The sequence below is a fragment of the Patagioenas fasciata genome, chromosome 17, assembly GCF_037038585.1.
Source record: "Patagioenas fasciata isolate bPatFas1 chromosome 17, bPatFas1.hap1, whole genome shotgun sequence".
NCBI classification, from domain to species: domain Eukaryota; kingdom Metazoa; phylum Chordata; class Aves; order Columbiformes; family Columbidae; genus Patagioenas; species Patagioenas fasciata.
Genome location: NC_092536.1, coordinates 12,876,696 through 12,889,626, shown reverse-complemented (window position 1 = coordinate 12,889,626; position 12,931 = coordinate 12,876,696). Strand labels below are relative to the sequence as shown.

General features: G+C 65.3%; 1 protein-coding gene across 2 annotated transcripts; it reads left to right on the top strand.

The window, feature by feature from the left end:
• The first annotated feature begins 485 nt into the window (after positions 1–485).
• Positions 486–12,658, top strand: TBC1D10A (TBC1 domain family member 10A). Of its 2 annotated transcripts, none has more exons than XM_065851456.2 (9): positions 486–726; positions 3,753–3,852; positions 8,210–8,317; positions 8,611–8,717; positions 9,765–9,879; positions 10,139–10,204; positions 10,483–10,672; positions 10,957–11,111; positions 11,322–12,658. In XM_065851456.2, the coding sequence occupies exons 1-9, from the start codon at positions 524–526 to the stop codon at positions 11,712–11,714; spliced, it is 1,437 nt and encodes a 478-aa protein (XP_065707528.1). In that variant the 5' UTR covers positions 486–523; the 3' UTR covers positions 11,715–12,658. The 2 variants fall into 2 exon arrangements, with proteins under 2 accessions (XP_065707528.1, XP_071672146.1); XM_071816045.1 differs by lacking the exon at positions 486–726 and adding an exon at positions 1,085–1,763.
• The last annotated feature ends 273 nt before the right edge of the window (positions 12,659–12,931 follow it).

Genomic DNA, 12,931 nt, shown 5'->3' with positions numbered 1-12,931 from the left:
GCAGGTCCATGTGCAGGACCCACGGGCTGGGGCAGATTTGGGGTGATGTGCTTAGACAGGGAGTAACGTCTGTGGCTTCAAACTGTCCCCTGAGTGCAGCATGGGCATCCCCATGGGAAATTGATCCTCCCAGAGCCCCATCCCAGTGTGCGCCCAGTGCACCCCCAGTGTTGTCCCAGTAAGCACAGGGCGCAGCCCCCGCAGTCCCCGCGCAGCCTTGGCGCCCGCTGTGGGCTCAGGCTGGTCCCAGTCCGGCCCCGCCCCTCGCCCCCTGCAGCCCCTCCCCGCTTGCTGGCACCCGTGGGGCCGGGCACAAGCGCTGACAGACAGCTCCCTCCCAACCGCTTGGCCAATCTCCTCTCGGGGCGGGCCGTCCCCGTCGGTCTCCATGCGGCCGATTGGCGGAAGCGCCTCTCCCGCCCAATAGCGGCGCTGGGCGGGGTGCGGCCCGGCAGGCGGGGGGCGTGGCCGCCGCCGTGGCCGCGGCATGGAGGAGCGGCCGCGCCGCCGCTGAGCCGCCGCCATGGCCAAGAGCCGCGGGGGCGGCGGGCCCGGCTCGCCCGGCGGCCACCACAGCCTGGCCGGGACCCGCGAGAGCCTGGCCGAGCCGGGCGGCGACGAGCTCAGCTCCCTCGGCTCCGACTCGGAGGTTAACGGCGGCGGCCCCGAGGAGCGGCGCGTCGACAAGTTCGGCTTCATCGTGGGCAGCCGCAGCGCTGAGGGGCCGTGAGTGGGGCCGGGGGTGCGGCCGGGGGGCGCGCGTCTCGGGGCGCTGAGCGCTCCTTGGAGCCGCCCTGGGCCCAGCTGGAGCCGCCACCGGCCTAGCAGCCCCCTCAGGGCCGGGCCGCGGCGCCTCGGCCGCTGGGCCGGGCCGGTAGCGGCTCTTCCCGCCCCGGGGGGGTTGTTCTCCGCCCCCGGCCTTGGCGCTGGGCCCGTTGGGCCGGTACCCGCAGGAGCGACCGCTCCCGGGGCGGGTTGGGGGTGCGGGTGGGCGCCAGCGCGGCCGCTCCGGGGCCGGTTCGGCTCCGCAGAGGAGCCAGCGCGGCCTCCCCGGCCTCCCCGCCCCGGTGGTGCCGGCGCGTCCCCAGCGTCCCCGCCGGGCAGCGCTACCGCGGGGCGTTCAAACCCCCGGGGCGGCAGCTCCGCGGTGCCCGGGCTGCTCCCCAGGGGCATCGCGGGGGCCACAGCAGCCGGGATGGCATCGAGAGCCCCGAAAGCTGCTCCAGCCACCCCCATCTCCAATCAGGGAACATCTGGGGAGCAGCATCCGCCTCGGGAGCGGCGGCCGGGGCCGCTGGCGGCACCCGGGGCTGTGTCTGGTCACCCTCCGGCCTCTTCTCCTCCAAGCGCTGGATTCCGGCGGATTTTTGGCCGCTGTCAAACGGGGGAGGCCGAGCCGTCGCTCGGCGAACTGCTAGGGAACCGGCTTAGGGCGCTGTGGACAGGGGGTGACAGCGGCCTCACCCCGGGAGGAAGCGCCGGGAGGAAGCCGGGCAGCCCGAACCAGCGCTGCGCCCCGGGGCGGTGCCGGCACCCAGGAATGTGCTCCCGGAGAGCTGGTTCGGCAGCGTGTTTGGTGTTTGCCTTCTTGGCCGTGGTTTCACAGCGACGCCCGGGGTGACGCGTGGCAGCCCCGCTCCTCTCTGCCCGGGACGTTACCTCCCCTGCGGTTTGCCCGCCTGCACGCTCTGCTGTCAGTTGGTCCCCGTGCCTCAGTTTCCCCATCTGTGAGGCGCACGGTGCTCACCTGCGGGCGTTACTCGGTGGGTCTCCAGGGGAGGAGGCACCAGGGTTGCTGGGGCTGGGCAAGCAGTGTCGCTCTGGGTGATAAACTCCAACCCCGCACACCAGGACCACAGCTCAGCACCACAGGAATAGGGTGATCTCTCCTGCTCAGGGTGCTGCACCCTGTCCCAGCCACTCACTGTTCTGAGGACACTTTGGGTGTCCCAGCTGTTCACTCTATAGCAGTCCCTGAGTGCCCAGGGTGGGTGTCCCTGTCCCCAGGGTTCAGTAGGTGGCAGCTTCTGCAGACAGAGCTCCTGGTGCTGGAGGCAGGTGGGGGTGTGATGAGTGTGCTCACTGGGGACCGAGTCTTCCTCCCATGCCCTGCAGGTGCACTGGGGCCCTGTTCTGCCCTCGCTCGGGGCTTTTATCCACTCCCCGACTCCCCCACGATGGATAAACGGGAACACGTGGCCTCGCTCCATGGCTGGCAGATTGGGGTCCCTCTGGCTGGAGGCGTTTTGAGGAGGCACGGGGAGGGCAAGCGGGTGTCACAGCATCTCTGGAGAGTCCAGGCGGACTGGGAAGGGCTGAGCTGTGGGGCTGTCACCAGCATCACAGGTGTGGGGCAGCACCTTCCCTGTGTCAGGCACCTCGCTGCCCCTGGCCTGGGGTGCCCTTGCCCCATCCTCCCGCCTCGGCCATCTGAAATGCCTCCAGTCCTTGTGCCGTGCCCGCTGCCAAGCAGCCATCAGCTGGTAACAGCTTCCAGTCTGGGCTGGCCAGGCTCCAGCGGGCCTGCTGCCAGCTCCTGTGTCCAGCGTCCCGCACTCCCCAGCTTCCCACGCCTCGGAGAGCCCCGGCTGCTCCGGCAGCCCTGGCGCAGGGCCAGCGCTCCCTCCATCCCCGTGCTGGGCTGTGCTTCGGCTGCAGAGCTGCGGCCATTCCCATCCTGTACCGGGGAGGTGAGGTGGCCGCACTGAGTGAAGCGGATCCCTTTGGAGAGGATTTGCCAGCCAAAACAATGGCGCTAGGCCCCGGCTGACCCTGTGCAGCGGGTGGGACGCTGCGGGAAGGGCTGGGCAGGAGCGGGCAGCGCTGCCAGCTGGACGCGGCCCTGGGCTTGCCGTGCTGTTGGTTTTCCGGCTCCTGCCATGGAGGGGTCTGGGGAGACACAGGGGTTGCGTGTCCTGCAGCGGGGCCAGGGGCTCTGCACCCGTCTGAGGGGTGCTTGTTGTCCAGACCGCTGTCCTTGTGTCCTCAAGGCCGCTCCTGGGATTAGCACGGTGGCAGGGCAGTGCAGAGCTGAGCCTGTGGAGGTATCGAGTCCTCTTAAAACAGCTCGGCTCTACTGACAGCTTGAAGGAGCTTCTGCCACCCCCGGGGTGTCTGTGCCCAGGGCCTGACCAAGTTGCCGTCACCCCAGCTCCCCTGATCAAAGGCAGAGGGTGCCTGGGGGCGCTGGAGGCCCCAGCTTTGGCTTCAGCATCACGGCAGCATCCCTGCCTGCCTCGGCAGGGTTAAATCGCATTTGTTGCTGGAAAACACTCCCCTCCCTCCTGGGGGACCCTTTGCTGGGCTCGTTGCCGGGCTTGGAGCAGCGCCAGGGTTTTGGGGCACGAGCACAACCGGGGCCGTGCAGATGGCATGATGCTCGCGGCCACGGATTTCTCTGTCTGCAGCCAGCGCCTGCGGGGGATCGGGCCTCGCTCGGCTCTGCCTGTGCTCCCCACTTCCTCGCCCTCCTGGCGCACCCCTCCCCGGGCACAGGTCCCCAGGGTGTTGGGGTACATGGTGGGGACACTGCAGGTTGCTCCCAAGGGGGTTTGAGCTGGGGCCACGCTGGCGTGGGGATTTCACAGGTGGTAAGCGCTTCCAGTAGTGCTGAGCAGCTGCCAAAACGCTGGCGCTCTGGAGCGTGTCCCAGCCGGGCTCGGCACCTGGGGGAGGGCAGCCAGGGTGCTGGAGGGGACAGGGCGCTCTGCCGTGGTTGTCACCATGCTGACCGGCCTCTCCCCTGTCCCCAGGCTGGAGGAGGTGCCCTTGGAGGTGCTGCGGCAGCGCGAGTCCAAATGGCTGGATATGCTCAACAACTGGGACAAGTGGATGGCCAAAAAACACAAGAAGGTGGGCGAATGACAGCTGTGTCCCCTGGGACTGCTCAGGGACAGCTGTGTGGGTGAGAGGAGGTGGCAGCGGGGACAGCTGGGTGCAGCCATGTCCCCCTGAGGCTTTGGGGCAGCCTGCGTTGTCACCAAGTCCCCGCAGACAGACTTTTTGCCTTTGGATGATGCTGTTGGCTCGAATGGGCTGTTCCCTCCCCATGATGCTCCTCACAGTGGGAGGGAAGCTGGAGCCGGGGGCTGTGCCTGCGGTCCCCGAGCCAGCCTGTCCTGCTCCCGTCTGCTCCCGCCGGGCTGGAGCCTTCCGAGGGTTCTCTGGCTGCCTGCAGCAGCCGGGGGAATTGTTCGGTCATGGAAACTTCTGGTCTGAGCATCTCGGAGACCAAAAAAGCTCTGGGTAGGAAACGTTTGAGCCTGATGCGTGTGACGCTGCTCTGCTAGTAGGGTCCCCAGGGGACTCATGGTGGCGTGTGCTGGGTGGCTCTGTGGTTTGGTCTGCTGGCTCTCCCTGAGCTCCCAAGCCTGCGAATGGGACAGGGATGGGATGCAGCAAGTCCCAGGCTGCTGCTGTGTGTCTGGAAGCAATGAGGCTGCTGGCACAGCCCAGCAGTGCCTGAGGGTGGCCAAAGGGCTCCTTCCTCCTGCTCTCCCTCCTCCTCCTCCTGCCCCTGGGCTGGCAGGGCCTCCTGGCACCGCTCCGTGTGCCATGCTCCTAGGGCGCTGTCCCTGCTCGCTGCCTGGTGACCGACACAGGGATCCCTCCTCTGGTTCTTGGCCACTCACAAAGGATCTGGAAGAGATTTTGGGGACACGGCAGGCGGGCGCTTTGTTCTGCCATTGTGTCGCAGCGTGGCCCCGGGCTCGGGTGGGTGCTCCGACAGCCGCACGCCTGGCACAGGAGCTCCCTCGTGCCTGGGCTGAGCTCCCAGGGACTGGTGTGCTGTATAATCTGTCCTGCAGCAACAGTCCTTGCCCAGAGCCTCTGTGCTCTGCTCTGGAGAGCTGCTCGGTGCCCAGAGCCCTGGGGCTGCTGCGGGCAGGCTGCTGGTGACCATCCCAGCTCTGGCAGGAGCCCGGCTGCTTTGGTCCAGGGCCGTGCAGCGCGGTGCCGGTGCTGCTGCTCTGGAGGAGCTCCCCGTGCCGCTGAAAATCCCGATGCTTTCCTGGCTGCCTTGCCCGGCTTGGCTCGTGGCCTGAGGATCTCTTGGGCCAGCTCCTGCCGGGCTCACTCACACCAGCACCGCTCCGGGATCCCAAAATGCTCCCTCCCTCGCCCGCCTGGCCCGGATCCCAGCGGGGATGTGGTGCTGAGCCGTGCCAGCACCATATGCCGATCCTTGGCCTTTCCAGACAGACCAATGGAGGACACACAGACGTGTGGGCAGCTCCCATCGCTCTCTGGGGCCAGCAGCGCTCCAGCTGCTCTTTGCTTTCAGAATCACTCAGGAAGGGTGCAGGGGGACCCTGGGGGCTGGGTACCCCCAGAATGGGGGTGATTGGAGAACCTGGTACAGAACCAAGGGAATGAGATGTTCAGCTGTGGGCAGCTGGAGGGGCTGCCAAGCCAAAACCCAGAGAGGTTGTCTGAGGTTCAGCAAGGCCGAGTGCCGGGTCCTGCACTTGGGTCACAACAACTCCATGAACACTCCAGGCTGGGGAAGAACGGCTGGAAAGTGCCCGACCGAAAAGACCCTGGGGGTGTTGGTGACAGCGACTGAACATGAGCCAGCGTGTGCCCAGGTGGCCAAGAGGCCACCAGCATCCTGGCTGGTGCCAGCACTGGTGTGGCCAGCAGGCCCAGGGCAGTGACCGTCCCTGTGCTGGGACCTGGGGAGGCCAAACCGCCAATCCTGGGGGCAGTTCTGGGCCCCTCATGCCAAGAAAGGCCTGGAGGTGCTGGAGCGAGTTGAGAGAAGGGAACGGAGCTGGTGAGGGGCTGGAGCACAAGTGTGATGGGAGCGGCTGAGGGACCTGGGGGGTTCAGCTGGAGAACAGGAGCTGAGGGGAGACCTTCTGATCTCTGAACTGCCTGAAAGGAGCTTGGAGCCAGGGGGGTCGGGCTCTGCTCCCCAGGAACAAGCGCCAGGAGCAGAGGAAACGGCCTCAAGTTGCGCCAGGGGAGGTTGAGGTTGGATGTGGGGACCAATTTCTTCTGCAAAGGGCTGTGGGGCATTGGAACAGGCTGCCCAGGGCAGTGCTGGAGTCACCATCCCTGGAGGGCTGGACAGACGGACATGAGGTTCTCAGGACATGGGGCAGGGACAGGGGTGGGGGAATGGTTGGACTCCATGATCTTGAGGGGCTTTTCCAACCAAAATGATTCTGTGATTCTATGAGGTGGTTTCCTTCCTGGCAGCAGAGCCAGCAGGAAGGGCAGCGAGCTCGATCCCAGAGCTGACAGCAGCACAGAGCTGCCCGCAGCCCCGGGCATCGCCCGCTGTATTTCCTGTGAGCACAAAGGCCCCTTGGGACCTGCGGGGTAAACAAGCCTGGCTGCAGTGGGGAGCAGCAAACCCTCCTGGGGACGTGGTGTTGCCACCACGCTGGGCCAGGCTGCTTGGAAACCAAACAGCCCGCTCCCGAGTTACACCGGGAAACGGGGAATAGGAGCTGTGAGCAGGCGGGAGGGACCGGGGTGGCTCTGGGAGCTCTTGGCCATGGATGTAGAGCCCTGGCACGTCTCCAACAATTGGCGTGTGCCATCAGAGCAGGAACGTGAGGGCTGGAGGCCATGAAAGCAGCGATCTCATGTGTCCCCATCTTGCCAAGGACCACAGGGAGATGCTGCTGCCGCTCCAGGAGCTGGGGGTCTCTGGTTTGGTCCGTGCTGCGGTGCTGGCAGTGGCGGGTTAAGCCGGCTCGGCTCTCACTGCGGGGCAGGAACCAGCAGCGCTGCCTCACCTGGACTTTGGTCCTGGCCGGTGCCCTGTGCCAGGGAAGCTGGGAGCCAGCTGTGGGTATGGAGTGGGTGGTGTGTGGGGCTGTGACCAGGCCTGCCCTGTGCTTGGGGTGAGCTGGGGGGCTGGGAACCCCCCTGCATCCCCAGTGCTTCCCATGGGCTGTGCTGGGTGGGGGGAGCCACCCGCTCCCCACCTCAGCTCCAGCGTTTGCTTCTCCAGCTTCAAGGCAGGGCTGGGCTTGTTGGGAGCTGCTTGCAAAGCACAAAACCTCGGCTGGCTCCTGGCACCACCGGCAGCTCCTGCACGCTGGTGCAGCTCCAGCTGCTGTCACAGAATCACAGATGGTTTGGGTTGGAGGGACCTCCCCAGCTCCCCAGTGCCACCCCTGCCACGAGCAGGGACATCTTCACCAGCTCAGGGTGCTCAGAACCCCGTCCAGCCTGGCCTGGGATGTCTCCAGGGATGGTTCATCCACCACCTCTCTGCCCAACCTGGGCCAGGCTCTCACCACCCTCAGCACAAACAATTCGTTCTTCATGTATAGTCCAAATCTCCCGTCTTCGAGTTTAAAACCATCACCCCTTGTCCTATCACAACAAGCCCTGCTCAAAAGTCTGTCCCCATCTTTCTTATCAGCCCCTTTTAAGTCCAGAAAGGCCACACTAAGGTCTCCCCAGAGCTTCTCTCCTCCAGCTGAACACCCCAGCTCTCTCAGCCTGTCCCCCAGCAGAGCTGTTCCAGCCTCGGATCATTCCTGGGGCTCCTCTGGCCCCTCTCCAGCAGCTCCATGTCTGTCCTGACTCTAGAACTGGATGCTGGAGACACAGCCCAGGACACTGGTGGTTTCTGGGCTGCAAGTGCACATGGCCAGGTCACGTCCGTCCCTCACCCCCCAGCACCCCAAGTCCTTCTCCTGGGGGCTGCTCTCCATCCCTCCATCCCCAGCCTGGACTGATACCGGGTGTTCCCCGACCCAGGTGCAGGACCTTGCACTTGGCCTTGTTGAACCTCAGGAGGTTCACATGGCCCCACTTATCAAACTTGTCCAGGTCCCTCTGGATGGATCCAGTCCCTCAGGTGTGTGACCTGCAAATTTACTGAGGGTGCACACGATCCCACTGCCGATGTCATTGATGAAGATGTTGAACAGTACTGGTCCCAGTACGGACCCCTGAGGGACACCACTTCCATCCAGCCGAGCTGCTGTGGTGAGAGCGGTGCTGGGGTGAGCAGGGACCGCAGGTCCCCATGCCATCCTGTCAGTGTTTGTGACACCAGGAGCTGTCTTGGGATGTGTGACTGGGCAGCCTGTCCCCAGGGGCGCAGGGACATGTCCCCTGTACAGGGAGGCAGCAGGGGATCAGCCTATGACCATGCTGCCAGGCCTGGCTCCCATCTTGCCCCGGGGCCTCTTTGCTCCCCACGTTCAGTGATTTTACCCATGACGCTGTCTCTCCTCAGATCCGGCTGCGGTGCCAGAAGGGCATCCCGCCCTCGCTGCGGGGCCGTGCCTGGCAGTACCTCTCTGGGAGCAAGGTCAAGTTGGAGCAGAACATCGGCAAGTTTGACGTGAGTGCCGCCGGGGACCTTCCTGCGCTGAGCGAGGGGGACAGTGCTGGGGTGGCTCCTGCTCCCTCCGGGGCTGCGGTGTCTGTTGGGGTCCCAGATTCTGCTTATTCCTGCTGGCGGGGGCAAGGGTGCTGGTGTCCCAGCCGGCGTGGGCTTGTGTTTCGGGCAGAGCCAGGACCAGCCCCATGGCTGCTCCGCCAGCTCCCTTGGGGTCACAGTGGCCCCACATGCTGGAGTGGGGCCAGCACCGTGCTGCTGTGGGGTGTTACTCACCTCGCTTCTCCCCTCTCCAGGAACTGGATCTCCTGCCGGGGGACCCGAAGTGGCTGGACGTGATTGAGCGGGATCTCCATCGGCAGTTCCCCTTCCACGAGATGTTTGTCTCACGCGGAGGCCATGGGTGAGTGGAGCTGCTGCATGTCTGGTCCTCGGCAGCCAGCGGGCTGGACTGGTTCTGTGGGGTGGGCACTGGCCAGCCAGCTCACGGAGTCACACTCGTCCCCTGCGGTGTCCGCTGCAGTGTTCCCTGTAGTTCTTGCACCACCCAGCTCATGGGGCATCCAGCCCTGGGCTGAGAACAGGACAGCCTCCCAGGAGCTGGGGGTGTGTGTCGCAGCCCTTGGCACCAGCTCTGACACTGGTGGGGTGGGAATTGCTGTGGTAGGAGATTGGAGGAGGTGCCCGGCTGTGGCCTCTGTCTCACCAGGGAAATGCTGTTCCCCATGTGTCAGGGGGTGTCTTTGCCGCTGTGTTTGCGGCTGTGTCCTGCCCGGCCACGGCTCACCCTGAGCTGGTATCCCCAGGAGGTGGTCATCTCCCGGCCTTGCTGCTCAGATCCATGCAGGATGGGGCCTCCATGGGCAGAGTGTCCCGGAGCAGAGCTGTGGTTATCATAAAATTGCAGATGGTTTGTGTTGAAGGGCCCTTCCCAGCTCCCCCAGTGCCCCCTCTGCTATGAGCAGGGACATCTTCACCAGCTCAGGTTGCTCAGAGCCCCCTCCAGCCTGGCCTGGGATGTCTCCAGGGATGGTTCATCCACCACCTCTCTGGCCAACCTGGGCCAGGCTCTCACCACCCTCAGGGACAACAATTTCTTCCTCATGTCCAGCCTGAATCTCCCTCCTTTAGTTTAAAGACATCACCCCTTGTCCTATCACAACAAACCCTGCTCAAAAGTCTGTCCCCATCTTTCTTGTCAGCCCCTTTTAAATACGGAAAGGCCATAATAAGGTCTCCCTGGAGCTTCTCCAGGCTGAACACCCCAACTGGTGTCCCGTATCCCTGGGTTTGTGTGAAGACGGACTGACCCAGGCTCGTGGGGAGGCCTGGTGGCCAGGCTGCAGTGCGGGGTCACCGTGTGATGCCCGGTGCTGGTTTGGTCCCTGGGGGAGGCTGCGGGGCCACATCCATGCCCTCTCTCCACCTCTCCCTCCCTGGGTCTCCGCAGGCAGCAGGACCTGTTTCGGGTGCTGAAGGCGTACACGCTGTACCGCCCGGAGGAGGGCTACTGCCAGGCCCAGGCGCCCATCGCTGCCGTCCTGCTCATGCACATGCCGGCCGAGGTACGAGCACACAGCTGGGGGGACGGGGAGACCCGGGGGCTGCAGAGCGGGGACCGGCGAGAGGGTGGGGGTCTCTTTGGGTACTGCTGGTGGGCACAGTGCTTGGCTCACAGCACCCGTGTACCCCAAAGTTTGGCTGATGCAGGGAGATGCCCTGGGTATGCTCTGCCTCCTCCCTTGGTCCTGGGGAGTGGGGTGGGGACTGTGGGATGTTTCCTGGGGACACCTGGGTGCTCACCTGCTGTCCCTTGGCCTGCAGCAAGCATTCTGGTGCCTGGTGCAGATCTGCGAGAAGTACCTGCCCGGCTACTACAGCGAGAAGCTGGTGAGTGAGGGGCCCGCGGTGCCGTTGGTGGTGGCAGGACCTGGGGTGGCTCCAGGCCCTAAGCTCTGGAGAAAGAGCTTGGGCAGATCCTGCTACTCTCACAGCCTCCAGAACACCCCCAGGGGTGGGGGCTCGGTGTAGCTTTGCTGCCGGGGTCCGTGGGGCACAGCTCTGCTCCCATAGCTGGGTCTCGGGGGTGGCTGCTCCCTGGGGGAGCTGATCCCGGGGCTGGGCCAGGGTTAAGGTGCTCACGGGGGCTCTCACTGCTGTCCCTGCAGGAGGCCATTCAACTGGACGGACAGATCCTCTTCTCGCTGCTGCACAAGGTCTCACCTGTGGCCTACAAGCACCTGAGCAAGCAGAAGATCGATCCCATCCTGTACATGACAGAGTGGTTCATGTGCGCCTTCTCCCGCACGCTCCCCTGGAGCTCTGTCCTGCGCGTCTGGGACATGTTCTTCTGCGAAGGTAGGAGCTCCCCACCATCCTCCTCTTCCTCTCGGGGTCATTGCCTGCAGCCCCTGTGGCACATGGGGCCCGTTGTAGGGCAGGTTTGGGGCAGCCACATACCTGGGGTAGAGACTGGGCTCTTTTCCTAGGGGTTCAGGGGCACGTGCATCCCAAATCCACCCCTCTTGCATATCCTGACTGCCAGCGGGGCTGGGATCTGGTGTCCCACAGCACCTGAGGGACACAGTGACAGCATCACCCTGTCCCACCGGGCACTTGCTGCCTCACCTCTCCCCTCGCAGGGGTGAAGATCATCTTCCGGGTGGGCCTGGTGCTGCTCAAACACACCCTGGGCTCCTCGGACAAGCTCAAGTCCTGCCAGGGCCAGTACGAGACCATGGAGCGGCTGCGGGCGCTCAGCCCCAAGATCATGCAGGAGACCTTCCTGGTGCAGGAGGTGAGGTGCTGGGGGGCTGGGGGCCCAGTGCCACCCAGTTGGCCATGCTGCTGGACTGGGATGCCCCTGGGTGGGCAGAGATGGGGAGCAGTCCCCAAAAGGCTTGGATTTGGGGTTTCCTCTGTGCAGGGGGGTATCCCAGGGGACTGAGCCAGCCCTGGGTGACGCTGTTGGGGGAGACACTGATGGCCCGAGTGTGTCCCCCCACAGGTCATCGAGCTGCCGGTGACGGAGCGTCAGATCGAGCGGGAGCACCTGATCCAGCTGAAGAAGTGGCGGGAGACACACGGGGAGCTGCAGTGCAAGTCCCCCCCGCGCCTGCACGGCGCCAAGGCCATCAGCGAGGCCGAGCCCCCCACCCGCAAGGCGCTGGAGCCTGTCCCCTCCATCATCGTGCCCCCTGGGCCCGCCCCCGTGCCCAAGGCCCGCAAGAGCAAGGAGAAAAGCCGGGACAAGGGCCCGGCCAGCCCCGCCAACGGCCCCGGGGCTGAGGGTAATGGGGCGCCTGGTGCAGCCAAGGAGCTGCTGCACCCCCAGGTGTCCCCCCACCACCAGTCCAAGGAGAGCCTGAGCTCCCGGGAGAGCGAGGACACGTACTTGTAGGGCCAGCGCGGCGCTGGGTCTGCACCCCAGGCTCAGCTGGGCTGCGCGTGGACCCGGGCTCCAGGACACCGAGGGGGCTGTGCGGGGACCCGGAGTGCCCGGCGCTCTGAGCGCGAGGGATGGGGACACCGTGGGCCCTGTGCATGGGGGTGGGCTCAAAGCCAGGGGCACCTGTGGGAGCTTGGCCGGGGTGGTGGCCCAAGGGGCCACTGTCGCTCTGCGCTGGGTGCCCACCCTGCAGGGTGCTGGCACCACGAGCGGTGGGAGCCCTGGCAGGGGTGGCTGAGCCACCCAAGCTCCCAACCCACAGCTGGGGGCCAGGCTGCCCCACGGGTCCTTCTCTCTGTCCCAGAGCCCCTCAACCCACTGCCCCTGGGATGCCCCCATAGCCCCCACCCTTCTGCCCACTCCCTGCCCACTGGGCAGACCCAGTTCCTGAGCCCTTGCGCCTGGCGCAGGGGGACTGGGGGTACGTGAGGAGCCGGGGGACCCCTCACCCCCCTCCTCTTTATCTAGTGAGGATGTATCGAGCTGTAGCCCTATATGTAGTTACCGAATTTACCTACTCACTGAGCCTATTTATTATTCCTCCGTGGCAGTAACCGTGCAGGACGGGGACCGAGGGTGGGAGCTGCGGGCACAGTGTGCCACGGGCAGCGGGATTTGATGCCAGACCGGGAGGCTAAAGCCCCCCCCTCCCCATCCCTGGGCTCCCCATGGCTCCGGGGGGCTGTTCACCCTGCTGGGGCTCTCCCCACCGCTGCCCCCCACCCTGGGGCCCTGGCGGAGGTGAGACAGGGTGCCCGTGGGGTGGGTGAGCGGCCGGGTGCTCCCTGCTTATGGGGTCCCCTCTCTCCCCCCTGCCAGGGGTGGCTTTGTAAAATAAAGCGGGGAAAATGGTTTTGTACAAAGGGGTAAATAAAGCAGGATTGTGTAAAGGCGCAGCCTCCGTTCCCAGCGTGTCTTCCTGTCGCCCTCTGGTGCTGCGGGTTGAAGCGGGGCAGGGGATGGGGGTGTGGGTGCTCCCCATCATCTCCCACCTCCTGCTGCAGCAGCTTTGGGGGCGCACCCTGCCATGGGCCCCGTGTCACTGGGTGATCAGGGGGACAGGTGCTATGGGGGGTCCTGGGAAGGCTCCTGCTGCTGTCACCTCTTTCACTGCCCCAGGGGAGCCACCAAGGGTGGCCAAGCCCCAACCCGGCCTTGCTGCCTCGCCC